Source organism: Phocoena sinus, chromosome 1, assembly GCF_008692025.1.
Source record: "Phocoena sinus isolate mPhoSin1 chromosome 1, mPhoSin1.pri, whole genome shotgun sequence".
Classification (NCBI taxonomy): Eukaryota; Metazoa; Chordata; class Mammalia; order Artiodactyla; family Phocoenidae; genus Phocoena; species Phocoena sinus.
The window spans coordinates 139,729,408-139,745,889 of NC_045763.1; the positions used below are offsets into that span (position 1 = coordinate 139,729,408).

Below are 16,482 nucleotides of genomic sequence, written 5' to 3' on the forward strand. Positions count from 1 at the left end.
AACAGTGTCAAATAAAAAAGCAAAGCAAAGCAAAACAGAACAACAACATCAATAACAAAAACCCTTGAAGGAATCTAACTGGGTACCCTATGTGACTTTCCTAACATGTTCCTGGGAAAAGTGATCAGCCCAGGCAGACTGTGGCAAGCATCTCATGCAACAGGAGACACAGACTGTTAGGCATTTTTTCCATTTACTTTCTTCAGGTCACCCAAGGTTAGACGCTTTGCTCTAAATCAGGCTCTGAATGCAACTCTGATCGCATTCCTTCCAATGCACTACAGGGCTGGAAACCACCACAACCACTGGAAGAACCCCCAGAGACAGTGGAAAATCACAACCAGTGCAAACCTTCAGCATAATGAAGACCAGAGAGCACTGGATGGTGAGTGGATTTCTGCTCTACTCGGTGAAATTGACATATATAAGCTACTATGAGTCATAAAGTTTTCCCAAAGTAGGCTGCACTGTGAAGACGTGTCTATCTTGCAATGAGTGCAGATTCCTCCCACCAAGACTAAACCTCTGTCAGCGAGGGTGCATCCCCACTCCAACCACATCTGCAAGGGCTCGAGGAAAAACCCCAACTCACTTTCCATCCACAGCCTCGACAATCTTGACTTCAATCTCCTGCTCGTACAGGGTACGTAACATCCGGTCCCGCCTGTCCTTTCTACGCTTCAGGTTTATCATGAAAATCTAATGCAGGAAGAAAACAGGAAAAGAAACACAGATTAGTCAACTCTTTTTCTAGGCTATTTGAAAAGTAAAGTAAATGTAATGAACAAAGCTTTGTAATAAGGATTGGAAAAGACAGGGAAAACTGTGGTGAAGATTTGTTTATATTTCATATCAGGTCAAAAAGTTATTCTTCAGAAGGCCAAAGGTATATCAAACCTAAAACATATGAGATGAAGGGGGTAGGAAGCAGTTTGGCAAATGGTTAGATTTATCAGCAGACCTAAGTTTACTAAGTGTTTGCCTTGGACCAGTTCCTATGCATCAGTTTCATCATCTGTAAAACTGAGATAATACTGGTCCTGTCACCTGGGTACAAAATATTAGCTATTCTTATAATTTATATCCACTGTAGAAAAATTTAAAGTCATTCAAAGAATAAGAAAAATCTAGTCTTAACAAATTCCTTTTATTTCCAAAGGTTCCAAATTGAATTACCAAGGTCTTAATTTGAGTAGCTTCTTTACCAGAAGTTTTCAACTCCCTTAGAATTTTTCTGAAAGAAGTAGAGAGAGAAAGGGTCCTGCACTTGGTGGTAGCCCTTTGGGAAAAGGCATCATTTCCACATCACGTGGATCTGAGGGAAACCTTATAGACAGGACACATACTGGTCCATGAAGTCCCAAAACTGTGCATTCAGATTGTCCCACATGAGGACTGGGTCTTCCTGCAGCCCCTCACCTTAGCCCCTAAATTCCCAATGACTGCACTAAACACACACATATCCTGAGGCTACTATAGGGAGTTACACAGATAATGAGGCTGGCCTGATTATTCCCAGATTTAAGGAGCCAAATAAATACCCAAAGTCTCATGAATGTTATTACAGATATCTATGTGCTTTAATAAGGTTCTTTTCTACGAGCAGTAATAAACTCACTTTGTACCTTAAACTAGTCCTGCAAAAGAGGGAGACTTCAGCTACCAGTAAGAAATACTGAATAGCATGGGAAAGGAGAACCCTCCAGGAATAAGCCGGATGACATTGGCTTCATCCTAACGACCCATCTAGATGACTTTGAGGAAGACGTTTAATGTTCCAGGGTCCAGTTCCCTTGTTTGTAAAAAGAGGGAGTTGAACAACCTCATCTCTCAAGACCACTACAGATTAAAATGTCTATGATATGTGGTTTATGGTAAAGTTTGCTTTATGCTGTCTAGAATAAGGAAGAAACTATGTCTTACAAGCAGGCTGGAGTTCAGAGTTTACTGGGGGTTAAGCTGTGGTTCACACAGTCGTTCTGAATGTAATCATCGAGATGCTATATGTTTTACCGGATCAAAAGCTAAATTAACTAAAATTTCAACTCTTCCTTACAAAATATTCTCACTTCTATCCATTTATACAGCTCTGGGCAAAGAACTGATAGAGGAGCAAGATGTCCTCTTTGAAGAAATCATCCATCTGAATCAGAGCAAAGTGGATTAGGTACGTCATGATTTCATTACCTCCGTTGTCTATCTAACTGGGCAATTATTATTTTTTTGTTTGTTTGTTTTTTTAAATCTTTATTGGGGTATAATTGCTTTACAACGGTGTGTTGGTTTCTGCTTTATAACAAAGTGAATCAGTTATACATTTACATATGTTCCCATATCTCCTCCCTCCTGCATCTCCCTCCCTCCCACCCTCCCTATCCCACCCCTCCAGGCGGTCACAAAGCACCGAGCTGATCTCCCTGTGCTATGCGGCTGCTTCCTACTAGCTATCTACCTTACGTTTGGTAGTGTATATATTTCCATGCCTCCCTCTCGCTTTGTCACAGCTCACCCTTCCCCCTCCCCATATCCTCAAGTCTGTTCTCTAGTAGGTCTGTGTCTTTATTCCTGTCCTACCCCTATAACTGGGCAATTATTTTTTAAAAAACAATTTCTGTGGTGACTGTATTTGCCTTGTTACCTGGGATTTTAAAACTTAATGAGTCATGTTCATTTATATTTCATTTTCTTCCTGTTTAGAATCATACTGTGATGGGCCATGTTCCATCTCTCAATTTTAAGGCTATGAAAAGGAATGGGCATTTCCTCATGTGTTCACACGGAGCTACCTGAGGTCACTCCAGGAGAGCAAGACAAAACAAAAAACAAAAAATTAACAGAAGTACAACAAAAAGTCCCCTCAGATCCAAGACCTCTAGTCTGGGAAGACTTTAGTAAATAACAATCCTGCCAGGACAAGTGCAATAAAAATTGCAGCCGTGAAGGAAAAACACAGACGGCTTGCTCATATTTAGTGAATAGTAAACAAACAAAAAGCCACACAGCCGAATACAGCCCAGACACCACCAACAAGGTCACAGGGTACTGGGAAGGTTGAAAAGGCCCCTGAAAATCCCTTTTTCCACTATCCTATCTCTGTTCCAAACACAGAGATGAGTACCAGGGTTCAGGAGAGTAGAGTCCCCCTATCTGCATCCTTTACAGAGTTGGCCTTTTCCAGAAGGCTTCTAAGAGTGACCCAGTCCTTCTAAATGGAAGAGCAGAGCTAGAAGATCCTGCTTTTGTCCCATTGTATCTGCTCTGATTTGATCCTCATTGGAATGTGTTTATAAAGGGAAAAATGAATATATGTAAAGACCCTTGAGTTCTTTTACCTGGAGACCTGAGAGCTGGTGAGAGCTGCAGGGAAGGAAAGCTGTAGTAATATGTGGAAGTGGGTTCAGTGCCTGGGTGGTCCAACTTTTCTGCAGCCCTGGTTGTTTATAAAACTATGTACACTTTAGTCTAATTCTTCTCTACCACACTTAAAATCATCTTGTCTCATCCTGCCCTCTGTGGAAATAGCATAATAGCTGCTAATTCCTTTCTACTTAATATTCATGAAATACTCCTTTCCATTCCTGAAGTCCGCCTGCAAATAAATTTTATAGAATAAATTCCAATTTCCAGTTCCAGCAGCAATTTAAGATGGCTGTACTTTGGGGACCTGTATGACATAGTACAGGGGGATAAACAGGGCATTTTCTTTCAATTAATCAGTGGCGATGAGCATGCAGCACAAAGCTTGGCTTATAACATATCCAAAATTCACAGCAAAGTTCTGTCTCGGTTTGTGGATTCCTGAGGCACTGTCCTAGCTTCTAGACCACCAAGCTCCTGAACACTGATCACCAGTTATGTGACATGAGGGACCCATGAAGGATTCAGTGACTTGGAGTCTCAATTCTGGTCCCACCAAGTATCCGCTGTGCATATTACTAAGACAGGCATCTCTATATTTCTGCTTCATTCTTTATACAATTGAAACTTAATAATAAATATGACTCTCAGAGCACTATTATGAAGTTCTTGCCTGCTGAAGGGAGAATTTTAGAATAGGTTTCTTTTTTCACTTTCTCTTTGTCCTCTAAACTCTGCCCTCCAGTCTTTTCCCATAGAAAAACAGCAGAGAGAAAATAAAGCAAAGAATGTTCCAGAATGGTTTCCACTTACTCAGAATAAAGTTAAAGTCCTCCAATACCTAAACTATATATCTTCCTTACCTTACCCTTGAAGCTTGATAAAATATGGCAATATCTGCTCCTAGAAAATATCACTTTCATGACTAAATAGTAACGTCTTTCTGACTCAATCATTAATTTACTTTTACCATGATGCTCCTTTTTTAAGATAAGTGAACTGAGACACAACAAAAACTGAGAACCTTTTCCAAGACCTTGGTTTCTTTTCAGCAGCCAAGCTGGTCTGGCTGGCTCCCAGACGTGTGTCAGGCTTGTGTTCTGATACAAACATAGAAGCATGATGTACACAGGTGCATAGGTGCACGTGCACATACACACAGACACCTTTCCTACCTCATTGAATCCCATCTTGTCTGGATATTTAGGGACAACTGAGACGAACTGGGAAGGTTCCATTGGAGGATGGTCAACTGGAAGACACGAGAAACACACAGAGTGCTTTGTTAGTGAGAGGCTCAGAGAACAGCATTCCAACCACAGGTCTGACCTCTAGAAACACAGCCTGCATGTTCAGGGCAGGGGATAACTGCAGTTTTCTAGGACTGAGTGGCTATATGAGAACCCCAGATGGTCACAACGATGGTTTTGAGAGCACCTGTTTATATGCAGACTGTAGTATTTGCTCCATTTCCCTCAAGAGCTATTTTAAGAGCATTTGAAAGGTAGTCTAGGGTAATGGTTTAGGGTGAGGGCTCTAAAGTCAGATGACCTGGGTCCAAACTTTGGTCTATGAAGGTCTGGAGCAGATAGGTGACCTCTCTAAGCCTGTTTCTTTGTGTGTAAAATCAGGATAATAAAAGCGTATCTCTTAGAGTGTTATAAAATTTAAATGAGACCTACATGCAAAGCACTAGCCACAGTAGATGAACACGGTAAATGCTCAATAACTCTTAGCTACTACTCACAGTGGCCCATGATGAAAGAGCTCAGAAATAGGCTGGACTTTTTTCTAAAGAATGCCTTTTATCTATATGTTTAAGATTGTAAAACTCTGGGACTATTTTATTTTAAGATCCCATCCAGGCAGGTTTAGCTACAGGTACTCAAAAGGTCCTTTATTTTAATGCAAACTCACCTCCGAGGCCCAGCCCACATCCCAGAACTTGGTACAGGGCTAACAAGGAAGTTTCCAGATGGGAGGGGTGTTGCATCTCAAGTAATAAAAGTTTTATTTCATACTCTAAAAAAGCTTTCTTTATAAACTATATATTTTAAAGATTGAAAGTAATATTGATTAAAGAACCTGAGAAGGTCTTGAAAATTTTAGTATTTCACAAACTCAAAGTACTCACTTGGTTTTCCTTGAAGACATAATACAAGAAAAACGTTAAGTGAGAGCTGGTAACTGGGTTGTTTGAAGAACTATAGTTGATGACCATTGCTACTGTTCACCAGTATCCATTCCCCTCTATTTCAGGCATATGAGAGGGGCTTTTCCACCTTCAGGTTAGTCATGGCCACATGAGTTGCTGCCACTCAACTCTCCAAACCCTCCTCCCACCCCTGCCCCAGCCCCACCTCAATGATCTTAGCAGCCTATGTTGATATGGAGAAGCCAAAAAATTGAAACAGCCTAGAATGATGTGCCAACATGTGGAGGACAGCTGCCCAGGAAACATACGAGGACCACTGTAGACTTTGCATAACAAGAAACGAGCCATTGTCGTATGAAGCCAACGAGATTTCAGCATTCTTTGATATTCCAGCATAACATCACCTGTCCTGATTGAGATCCTGTCCAAAGGGTATTATTTGTTTAACTTACCCTCCACTGGTATATTAAAGAGAAACCACGACATCCAGTTTCACTTATGATCAAATGATGTGAAACCGTAGAAAGTAGTGAAACAGGTTTCCTAAGCCAAACACAAGAGTTGGTCTTATTATTTCAATCTTGATCCTAACCGTCACATTTCTGAGTACACAGTGTGTGTGTTTCTGTTTCCCTCAGCAACCCAGAATATTTTGGTCCTCCCTGCTCCACCCCACTCCATTAATTTCTTTTAAAATCAACAAATGTTGATTGTGGGGTCACCATGTACAGCGTTAGGTTTTTACGAGAAAAAATCTTAACATCCCAACTCCTTCCTGTTCATGTTGTTTGAAGAGCTGTCTGGCCCTCTCTCATCGGGCCTTAGACTTGGGAGGGGGGTATATTTCGGGTTACCCTTTCCACCCTGTTGGTCTCTGTTCGGCACTCACATGGGCTGCCTGGCTTTAACAGTTCAGCCAAAGAGTCTGCTTTTAGCCACTTTGCTTCCATCAAACATGGGTAGTCATTGTGTTCACAGGACAAGTATCCCCCCAAAAGCCACAAGTGGCTGGTCCTGAAAACCACCGTTGAGCAGAAATATGAGACACAGGCCTGGGTTTTGTCGCTGAAGGTAGAGCTAAGCCATAGGGAAAAACAGGAGATGATATTAATTAGACTTAAGAAGCTTACTATGGGGGGAGAAGGGATGCACCTTTGCTGACATCAGACTTGAAGATTAGGTACATCCCAGCTTTTGTTTGGGATCATTTCTGACTCCATCATTCATAATTAATTCAGTTCCTCTTTGAATCCCTCTCCATACATGTCCCTCATTGTACCACCAATTGGGATGTGCTTCATCAGCTCCAGGATAGTTTCAAGATCTAGGAATAATAATAACTATTGGTATAGAGATCTTACTACTCACTGCACTCCGGGCTACACTCTTGACGTATGTAATTACATTTATTTAATCTTCATAACATGTACCACAGGATAGATCTGAGTATACCTATTTTTACAGATAAGGAAACAAAGACTTAAATAACATGCCCAAGATCACAGAGCTCATAGAGCTGGTATTTGAACCTAGGTCTGACTCCTGCACCTGAACCCTTAACCCCCACTCTCCTCTACCCCCAAAGCTAGACCTTGGTAGCCTTTAGCATCAAGTTGGCCTTGGGCAACTGGGCTAGGTTCACAGTAGCTCAGTTAGGTAAGTCCTCACTCCTTTGTTGCTCTTTCTGTGGTCTACACTGGTGCACACCCCATCCAGTGTACAATGTACCAGCCCAGTCATGCCCAGAAATATATTTGAGGGATTGTGCTTGGAGCGAATCCTAACACTTGTCTATAGTTTCTCCTGGACTTCTTCCATGGCTGCAGCCACCACCCTAGCTCAGGTCCTCCCTCACTCACATGCTTGGGCCATTTTAATATTTTTCAAACACTTGTATGCTCTTCGTCTTGCCTCGTTATAACTGATTATGTACACTGTTGCCAAAATAACCTTCCTTAGGCACAGCTCTATTCTTGCCCATAACAGTCACACTTGGCACTTAAGTGCTTTACAATTTGTTAACTGATTTCATAATCACCATGTCATTTTATCTTCACTTTTATTTTTTTTTGGGGGGGGGTATCGTTTGTTTTTATAGATACAGAAATTGAGACCAACCCAGATGTAGTCTTGCCAAGGTCAAATAGTGAGTGATTGGCAGAGCTGGAACTCAGTTTTAGATCTTCTGACTTCAGATCCAATATTCCTAATGAACTTTACATGACATTCTGTTGCCTCAAAATGTCATTACTGAGAAGAGGTACCTAAGATTTCCCATTGCCTCATGCTCTGATTTGCAAAACCAATCTCCTCATGCCTCACAACCCATTTACTACTGTCACCTTTACAAGATCTAGCCTCCTGTCATTCATCTCCCAATTTTCCATACAGCTCCTAATGTACTAAATGAGCAAGTACATGAAGAGTGCTTTTCAAAGTGTTAGCCAGTGCCGCCGCGCCAGCTGCCATAGGAGCCACAGCCGGAACTTGGAGAGGTCTTTTCTCCTCACCTGGAGGGAAGTGGAAGTGCCTTGGCTCCAATTTTCCCACTTTTGTACACTGACCATGTATTATATGCCAGAAATATTACATGGGTCCTGAAGATGTAAACATAGGTAAATAAACATAAAAGACTCATTTCAGACAGGAGGACCTTCAAGATGACAGAGGAGTAAAACGTGGAGATCACCTTCCTCCCCACAAATACATGAAAAATACATCTACATGTGGAACAACTCCTAGAAAACACCTACTGAATGCTTGCAGAAGACCTCGGACTTCCAAAAAGGCAAGAAACTCCCCACATACCTGGGTAGGGCAAAAGAAAAAAGAATAAACAGAGACAAAAGAATAGGGATGGGACCTGCACCTCTAGGAGGGAGCTGTGAAGGAGGAACAGTTTCCACGCACTAGGAAGCCCCTTCACCGGCGGAGATGGGGGGTGGCGGGGGGAAAGCTTCAGAGCCACAGGGGAGAGCATAGCAACAGGGATGCAGAGGGCAAAGCGGAGAGATTCCCGCACAGAGGATCAGGGCCGACTGGCACTCACCAGCCCAAGAGGCTTCTCTGCTCACCCGCCGGGACGGGTGTGGGCTGGGAGCTGAGGCTCAGACTTCGGAGGTCAGATCCCAGGGAGAGGACTGGGGTTGGCTGCGTGAACACAGCCTGAAGGGGGCTAGTGTGCCGCAGCTGGCCAGACGGGAGTCTGGGGAAAAGTATGGACCTGCCTAAGAGGCAAGAGACCATTGTTTCGGGGTGCACGAGGAGAGGGGATTCAGAACACCACCTACACGAGCTCCAGAGGTGGGCGCGAGCTGCGGCTATCTGCGCGGACCCCAGAGACTGTCGTGAAATGCTAAGGCTGCTGCTGCAGCCACCAAGAAGCCTGTGTGCGAGCACAGGTCACGATCCACACCTCCCCTCCCAGGAGACTGTGCAGCCCGCCACTGCCAGGGTCCTGTGATCCAGGGACAACTTCCCTGGGAGAACGCACGGCACGCCTCAGGCTGGAGCAACGTCACGCTGGCCTCTGCCGCCGCAGGCTTACCCCACATTCCATACCCCTCCCTCCCCCCAGCCTGAGTGAGCCAGAGCCCCCTGATCAGCTGCTACTTTAACCCCATCCTTTCTGAGCGAAGAACAGATGCCCTCAGGCGACCTACACACAGAGGCAGGGCCAAATCCAAAGCTGAACCCCAGGAGCTGTGTGAAAAAAGAAGAGAAAGGGAAACCTCTCCATGCAGCCTCAGGAGCAGTGGATTAAATCTCCACAATCAACTTGATGTACCCTGCATCTGTGGAGTACATGAATAGACAACAAATCACCCCAAAATTGAGGTGGTGGACTTTGGGAGCAACTGTAGACTTGGGGTTTGCTTTCTGCATCTAATTTGTTTCTGGTTTTATGTTTATCTTAGTTTAGTATTTAGAGCTTATTATCATTGGTAGATTTGTTTATTGATTTGGTTGCTCTCTTCCTTTTTTTAAATATATCTTTTCCTCTTTTTGTGAGTGTGTCTGTGTATGCTTCTTTGTGTGATTTTGTCCGTATAGCTTTGCTTTTACCATTTGTCCTAGCATTCTGTCTGTCCAGTTTGGGTTTTTTTTGTATCATTTTTAGTGCTTGTTATCATTGGTGGATTTGTTTTTTGGTTTGGTTTCTCTCTTCTTTCCATCTATCTTTTTTTTATTATTACATTTTTACTTTTTAATTATAAATAATATTTCTTTTTTATTGTAATAACTTTCTTTTATTTTTTTCTTCTTTCTTTCTTTCTTTTTTTTTCTCCCTTTTCTTCTGAGCCGAGTGGCTGACAGAGTCTTGGTGCTCTGGTTGGGTGTCAGGCCTGAGCCTCTTAGGTGGGAGAGCCAAGTTCAGGACACTGGTCCACTAGAGACCTACCGGCCCCACATAATATCAATCAGAGAGAGCTCTCACAGAGATCTCCATCTCAACGCTAAGACCCAGCTCCACTCAATGACCAGCAAGCTACAGTGCTGGACACCCCATGCCAAACAACTAGCAAGACAGGAACACAACCCCACCCATTAGCAGACAGGCTGCTGAAAATCATAACAAGTTCAGAGCCACCCCAAAACACACCACTGGACGCGGTACTGCCCACCAGAAAGAAAAGATCCAGACTCATCCGCCAGAACACAGGCACCAGTCTGCTCCATCAGGAAGCCAACACAACCCAATGAACAAACCTTAGCCCTGGGGACAGCCACCGAAAACAATGGGAACTATGAACCTGCGGCCTGTGAAAAGGAGACCCCAAACACAGTAAGTTAAGCAAAATGAGAAGACAGAGAAATACATAGCAGATGAAGGAGCAAGATAAAAACCCACCAGACCAAACAAATGAAGAGGATATACGCAGTCTACATGAAAAAGAATTCAGAGTAATGATAGTAAAGGTGATCCAAAATCGTGGAAATAGAATGGAGAAAATACAAAAAACGTTTAATAAGGACCTAGAGGAACTAAAGAGCAAACAAACAATGATGAACAACACAATAAATGAAATTTAAAATGCTCTAGAAGGGATCAATAGCAGAAAACCTGAGGGAGAAGAACAGATAAGTGACCTGGAAGATATAATAGTGGAAATAACTACCACAGAGCAGAATAAAGAAAAAAGAATGAAAAGAATTGAGGATAGTCTCAGAGACCTCTGGGACAACATTAAACACACCAACATTCGATCTACAGGGGTCCCAGAAGAAGAAGAGAAAAAGAAAGGGGCTGAGAAAATATTTGAACAGTTTATAGTTGAAAACTTCCCTAATATGGAAAAGGAAATAGTCAAGTCCAGGAAGCACAGAGAGTGCCATAGAGGATAAATCCAAGGAGAAACACACCAAAACACATATTAATCAAACTATCAAAAATTAAATACAAAAACAAAATATTAAAAGCAGCAAGGGAAAAACAACAAATAACATACAAGGGAATCCCCATAACGTTAACAGCTAATCTTTCAGCAGAAACTCTGCAAGCCAGAAGGGAGTGGCAGGACATATTTAAAGTGATGAAAGGGAAAAACCTTCAACCAAGATTACTCTACCTGGCAAGGATCTCATTCAGATTCAACAGAGAAATTAAAATCTTTACAGACAAGCAAAGGCTAAGAGAATTCAGCACCACTAAATCAGCTTTACAGCAAATGCTAAAGGAACTTCTCGAGGCAGGAAACACAAGAGAAGGAAAAGACCTACAATAACAAACCTAAAACAATTAAGAAAATGGTAATAGAAACATTCATATTGATAACTACCTTAACTGTAAATGGATTAAATGCTCCAACCAAAATACACAGACTGGCTGAATCGATACAAAAACAAGACATCTATATATGCTGTCTACAAGAGACCCACTTCAGACCTACGGCCACATAAAGACTGAAAGTGAGGGGTTGGAAAAAGATATTCCATGCAAGTGGAAATCAAAAGAAAGCTGGAGTAGCAATTCTCATATCAGACAAAATAGACTTTAAAATAAAGACTATTATAAGAGACAAAGAGGGACACTACATAATGATCAAGGGATCAATCCAAGAAGAAGATATAACAATTGTAAATGTTTATGAACCCAACATAGGAGCACCTCAATACATAACACAAATGCTAACCAACCATAAAAGGGGAAATTGATGGTAACACAATAATAGTAGGGGACTTTAACCCCACTTTCACCAATGGACAGATCATCCAAAATGAAAATAAATAAGGAAGCACAAGCTTTAAATTATACATTAAACAAGATGAACTTAATTGATATTTATCAGACATTCCATCCAAAAACAACAGAATACACTTTCTTCTCAAGTGCTCATGGAACCTTCTCCAGGATAGATCACATCTTGGGTAACAAATCAAGCCTTGGTAAATTTAAGAAAATTGAAATCGTCTCAAGTATCTTGTCTGACCACAACGCTACAAGACTAGATATCAATTACAGGAAAAAATCTGTAAAAAATACAAACACAGGGAGGCTAAACAATACACTGCTAAATAACCAAGAGATCACTGAAGAAATCAAAGAGGAAATCAAAAAAATACCTAGAAACAAATGACAATGAAAACACGATGACCCAAAACCTCTGGAATGCAGCTAAAGAAGTTCTAAGAGGGAACTTTATAGCAATACAATCCTACCTCAAGAACAAGAAACATCTCAAATAAACAACCTAACCTTACACCTAAAGCAAATAGAGAAAGAAGAACAAAAAACCCCCGAAGTTAGCAGAAGGAAACAAATCATAAAGATCAGATCAGAAATAAATGAAAAGGAAATGAAGGAAACAATAGCAAACATCAATAAAACTAAAAGCTGGTTCTTTGAGAAGATAAACAAAATTGATAAACCATCAGCCAGACTCATCAAGAAAACAGAGGAGAAGACTTTTTTTTTTTTTTTTTTTTTATGCGTTACGCGGGCCTCTCACTGCTGTGGCCCCTCCCGTTGCGGAGGACAGGCTCCGGACGCGCAGGCCCAGCGGCCATGGCTCACGGGCCCAGCCGCTCCGCGGCATGTGGGATCCTCCCAGACCGGGGCACGAACCCGCGTCCCCTGCATCGGCAGGCAGACTCTCAACCACTGCGCCACCAGGGAAGCCCGAGGAGAAGACTTTGATTCAACAAATCAATAGAATTAGAAATGAAAAAGGAGAAGTAACAACTGACACTGCAGAAATACAAAGGATCATAAGAGATTACTATAGGCAACTCTATGCCAATGAAATGGACAACCTGGAAGAAATGGACAAATTCTTAGAAAAGCACAACCTTCCAAGACTGAACCAAGAAGGAACAGAAAATATAAACAGACCAATCACAAGCACTGAAATTCAGACTGTGATTAAAAATCTTCCAACGAACAAAAGCCCAGGACCAGATGGCTTCACAGGTGAATTCTATCACACATTTAGAGAAGAGCTAACACCCATCCTTCTCAAACTCTTCCAAAATATAGCAGAGGGAGGAACACTCCCAAACTCATTGTACAAAGCCACCATCACCCTGAAACCAAAACCAGACAAAGAAAGAAAACTACAGGCCGATATCACTGATGAACATAGATGCAAAAATCCTCAACAAAATACTAGCAAACAGAATCCAACAGCACATTAAAAGGATCATACACCATGATCAAGTGGGGTTTATCCCAGGAATGCAAGGATTCTTCAATATACTCAAATCAATCAATGTGATAAACCCTATTAACAAATTTAAGGAGAAAAACCATATGATCATCTAAATAGATGCAGAAAAAGCTTTTGACAAAATTCAACACCCATTTATGATAAAAAAAAAACCTGCAGAAAGTAGGCATAGAGGGAACTTGCCTCAACATAATAAAGCCATATATGACAAACCCACAGCCAACATCATTCTCAATGGTGAAAAACTGAAACCATTTCCACTAAGATCAGGAACAAGACAAGGTTGCCCACTTTCACCATTATTATTCAACATAGTTTTGGAAGTTTTAGCCACAGCAAAAAGAAATAAAAGATTTCCAAATCGGAAAAGAATAAGTAAAACTGTCACTGTTTGCAGATGACATGATGCTATACATACAGAATCCTAAAGATGCTACCAGAAAACCACAAGAGAAAATCAATGAATTTGGTAAAGTAGCAGGATACAAAATTAATGCACAGAAATCTCTTGCATTCCTATACACTAATGATGAAAAGTCTGAAAGAGAAATTAAGAAAACACTCCCATTTACCACTGCAACAAAAAGAATAAAATACCTAGGTATAAACCTACCTAAGGAGACAAAATACCTGTATGCACAAAACTAAAAGACACTGATGAAGGAAATTGAAGATGATACAAACAGATGGAGAGATATACTGCGTTCTTGGATTGGAAGAATCAACATTGTGAAAATGACTATACTACCCAAAGCAATCTACAGATTCAGTGCAATCTCTATCAAACTACCAATGGCATTTTTCACAGAACTAGAACAAAAAATTTCACTTTGTATGGAAACACAAAAGACCCTGAATAGCCAAAGCAATCTTGAGAAAGAAAAACAGAGCTGGAGGAATCAGGCTCCCTGATTTCAGACTACACTACAAAGCTACAGTAATCAAGACAGTATGGTACTCGCACAAACACAGAAATATAGATCAATGGAACAGGATAGAAAACCTAGAGATAAACCAATTCACATATGGTCACCTTATTTTTGATAAAGGAGGCAAGAATATACAATGGAGAAAAGATAGCCTCTTCAATAAGTGGTGCTGGGAAAACTGGACAGCTACATGTAAAAGAATGAAATTAGAACATTCCCTAACACCATACACAAAAATAAACTCAAAATGGATTAAAGACCTAAATGTAAGGCCAGACACTATAAAACTCTTAGAGGAAAACATAGGAAGAACACTCCATGACATAAATCACAGTAAGATCCTTTTTGACCCACCTCCTAGACAAATGGAAATAAAAACAAAAATAAACAAGTGGGACAAAATGAAACTAAAAGCTTTTGCATAGCAAAGGAAACCCAACAAGATGAAAAGACAACCCTCAGAATGGGAGAATATATTTGCAAATGAAGCAACTGACAAAGGATTAATCTCCAAAATATACAAGCAGCTCATGCAGCTCAATATTAAAAAACAAACAAACCAGTCCAAAAATGGGCAGAAGACCTAAATACACATTTCTCCAAAGAAGATATACAGATTGCCAACAAACACATGAAAGGATGCTCAACATCACTGATCATTAGAGAAATGAAACTCAAAACTCCAATGAGGTATCACCTCACAGTGGTCAGAATGGCCATCATCAAAAAATCTACAAACAATAAATGCTGGAGAGGGTATGGAGAAAAGGGAACCCTCTTGCACTGTTGGTGGGAATTTAAATTGATACAGCCACTAAGGAGAACAGTATGGAGATTCCTTAAAAAACTAAAAATAGAACTACCACATGACTCAGCAATCCCACTACTCTGCATATACCCTGAGAAAACATTAATTCAAACAGTCGGGGGCTTCCCTGGTGGTGCAGTGGTTGAGAGTCCACCTGCCGATGCAGGGGACACGGGTTCGTGCCCTGGTCCAGGAAGATCCCACATGCCGTGAAGCGGCTAGGTCCGTGAGCCATGGCCGCTGAGCCTGCGCGTCTGGAGCCTGTGCTCCGCAACAGGAGAGGTCACAACAGTGAGAGGCCCGTGTACCACAAAAAAAAAAAAAAAAAAAAAAAAGTCATGTACCACAATGTTCATTGCAGCTCTATTTACAGTAGCCAGGACATGGAAGCAACCTAAGTGTCCATCGACAGATGAATGGATAAAGAAGATGTGGCACATATATACAATGGAATACTACTCAACCATAAAAAGAAATGGAATTGAGTTATTTGCAGTGAGGTGGATGGACCTAGAAACTGTCATACCGAGTGAAGTAAAAAAAAAAAGGTTCTGAAGAACCTAGGGGCCAGACAGGAATAAAAACGCAGACGTACAGAATGGACTTGAGGACACGGGGAGGGAGAAGGGTAAGCTGGGACGAAGTGAGAGAATGGCATGGGCATATATACACTACCAAATGTAAAATAGATAGCTACTGGGAAGCAGCTGCATAGCACAGGGAGATCAGCTCGGTGCTTTGTGACCACCTAGATGGGGGGTGGGATAAGGAGGGTGGGAGGGAGATGCAAGAGGAAGGAGATATGGGGATATATGTATATGTATAGCTGATTCACTTTGTTACATAGCAGAAACTAACACACCATTGTAAAGCAATTATACTCCAATAAAGATGTTAAAAAAAAAAAAGTGTTAGCCATTGTTGTTATACCCCATCTCCACCCAGCCCAAACTCTTCTCTGATCTCAGAAACTCCAGTCTGAAATTCATAAACTCCCTGATATTTTCAGTCCCTTCACTTTTTCTTAATGTCTCTTTGCCTTTTTGTTTTGACTAAAACTTGGCTTTCCTTTGAGGACACTGCCTCCCTTTCAGCTGTCAGAGTGAACGCTGATTTTTCTCATGTCCCCCAGCTCACTGCAAACGGTTTCTCTTTCATCCTTCAAAAACTGGCTTCTTTGAAGCATATTTTAGCACTCTGTACCTCCTAATCATGTTCCCTCAGCCACTGATGACTCCAACCTCTGGCTCACAGTTTCAGTGTCCCTGCCATCGTTCTTACAAACCTCAGCATCCACATGGTGATCCATCCAACAACCAACAATCTAGAACCAACAATCATTCTTTCAGTGACCCACTACCATGTCTGCATCCATCACACCCTTCTTGTTCTCACTCTCATCAGTACCCAACCTAGATTTCATGGTTCATCCCTTGTAAGACCCTTGATTCCCTCTACTGATCTTGCTTGGCAAAAGCCCAATCCTAGTTAAACCTGACTGTCCTCTTAGCACCAAGAAGAACACTATGAAAGAAATTCACACAACTGCGTTTACTGAGTCACTTC

The 16,482-nt window shown here is 41.5% G+C and overlaps 1 protein-coding gene across 1 annotated transcript in view; it reads right to left on the minus strand.

Moving 5' to 3' along the window:
• The window catches only part of COLGALT2 (collagen beta(1-O)galactosyltransferase 2), a 141,753-nt gene that overhangs the window by 37,815 nt on the left and 87,456 nt on the right, over positions 1-16,482 (minus strand). The window contains exons 7-8 of the mRNA XM_032645630.1: positions 4,533-4,609; positions 593-699 (exon numbers count right to left, since the gene is read on the minus strand). Of these exons, the coding sequence (XP_032501521.1) occupies positions 593-699; positions 4,533-4,609 (184 nt within the window). The remainder of the gene's footprint in view (positions 1-592; positions 700-4,532; positions 4,610-16,482) is intronic.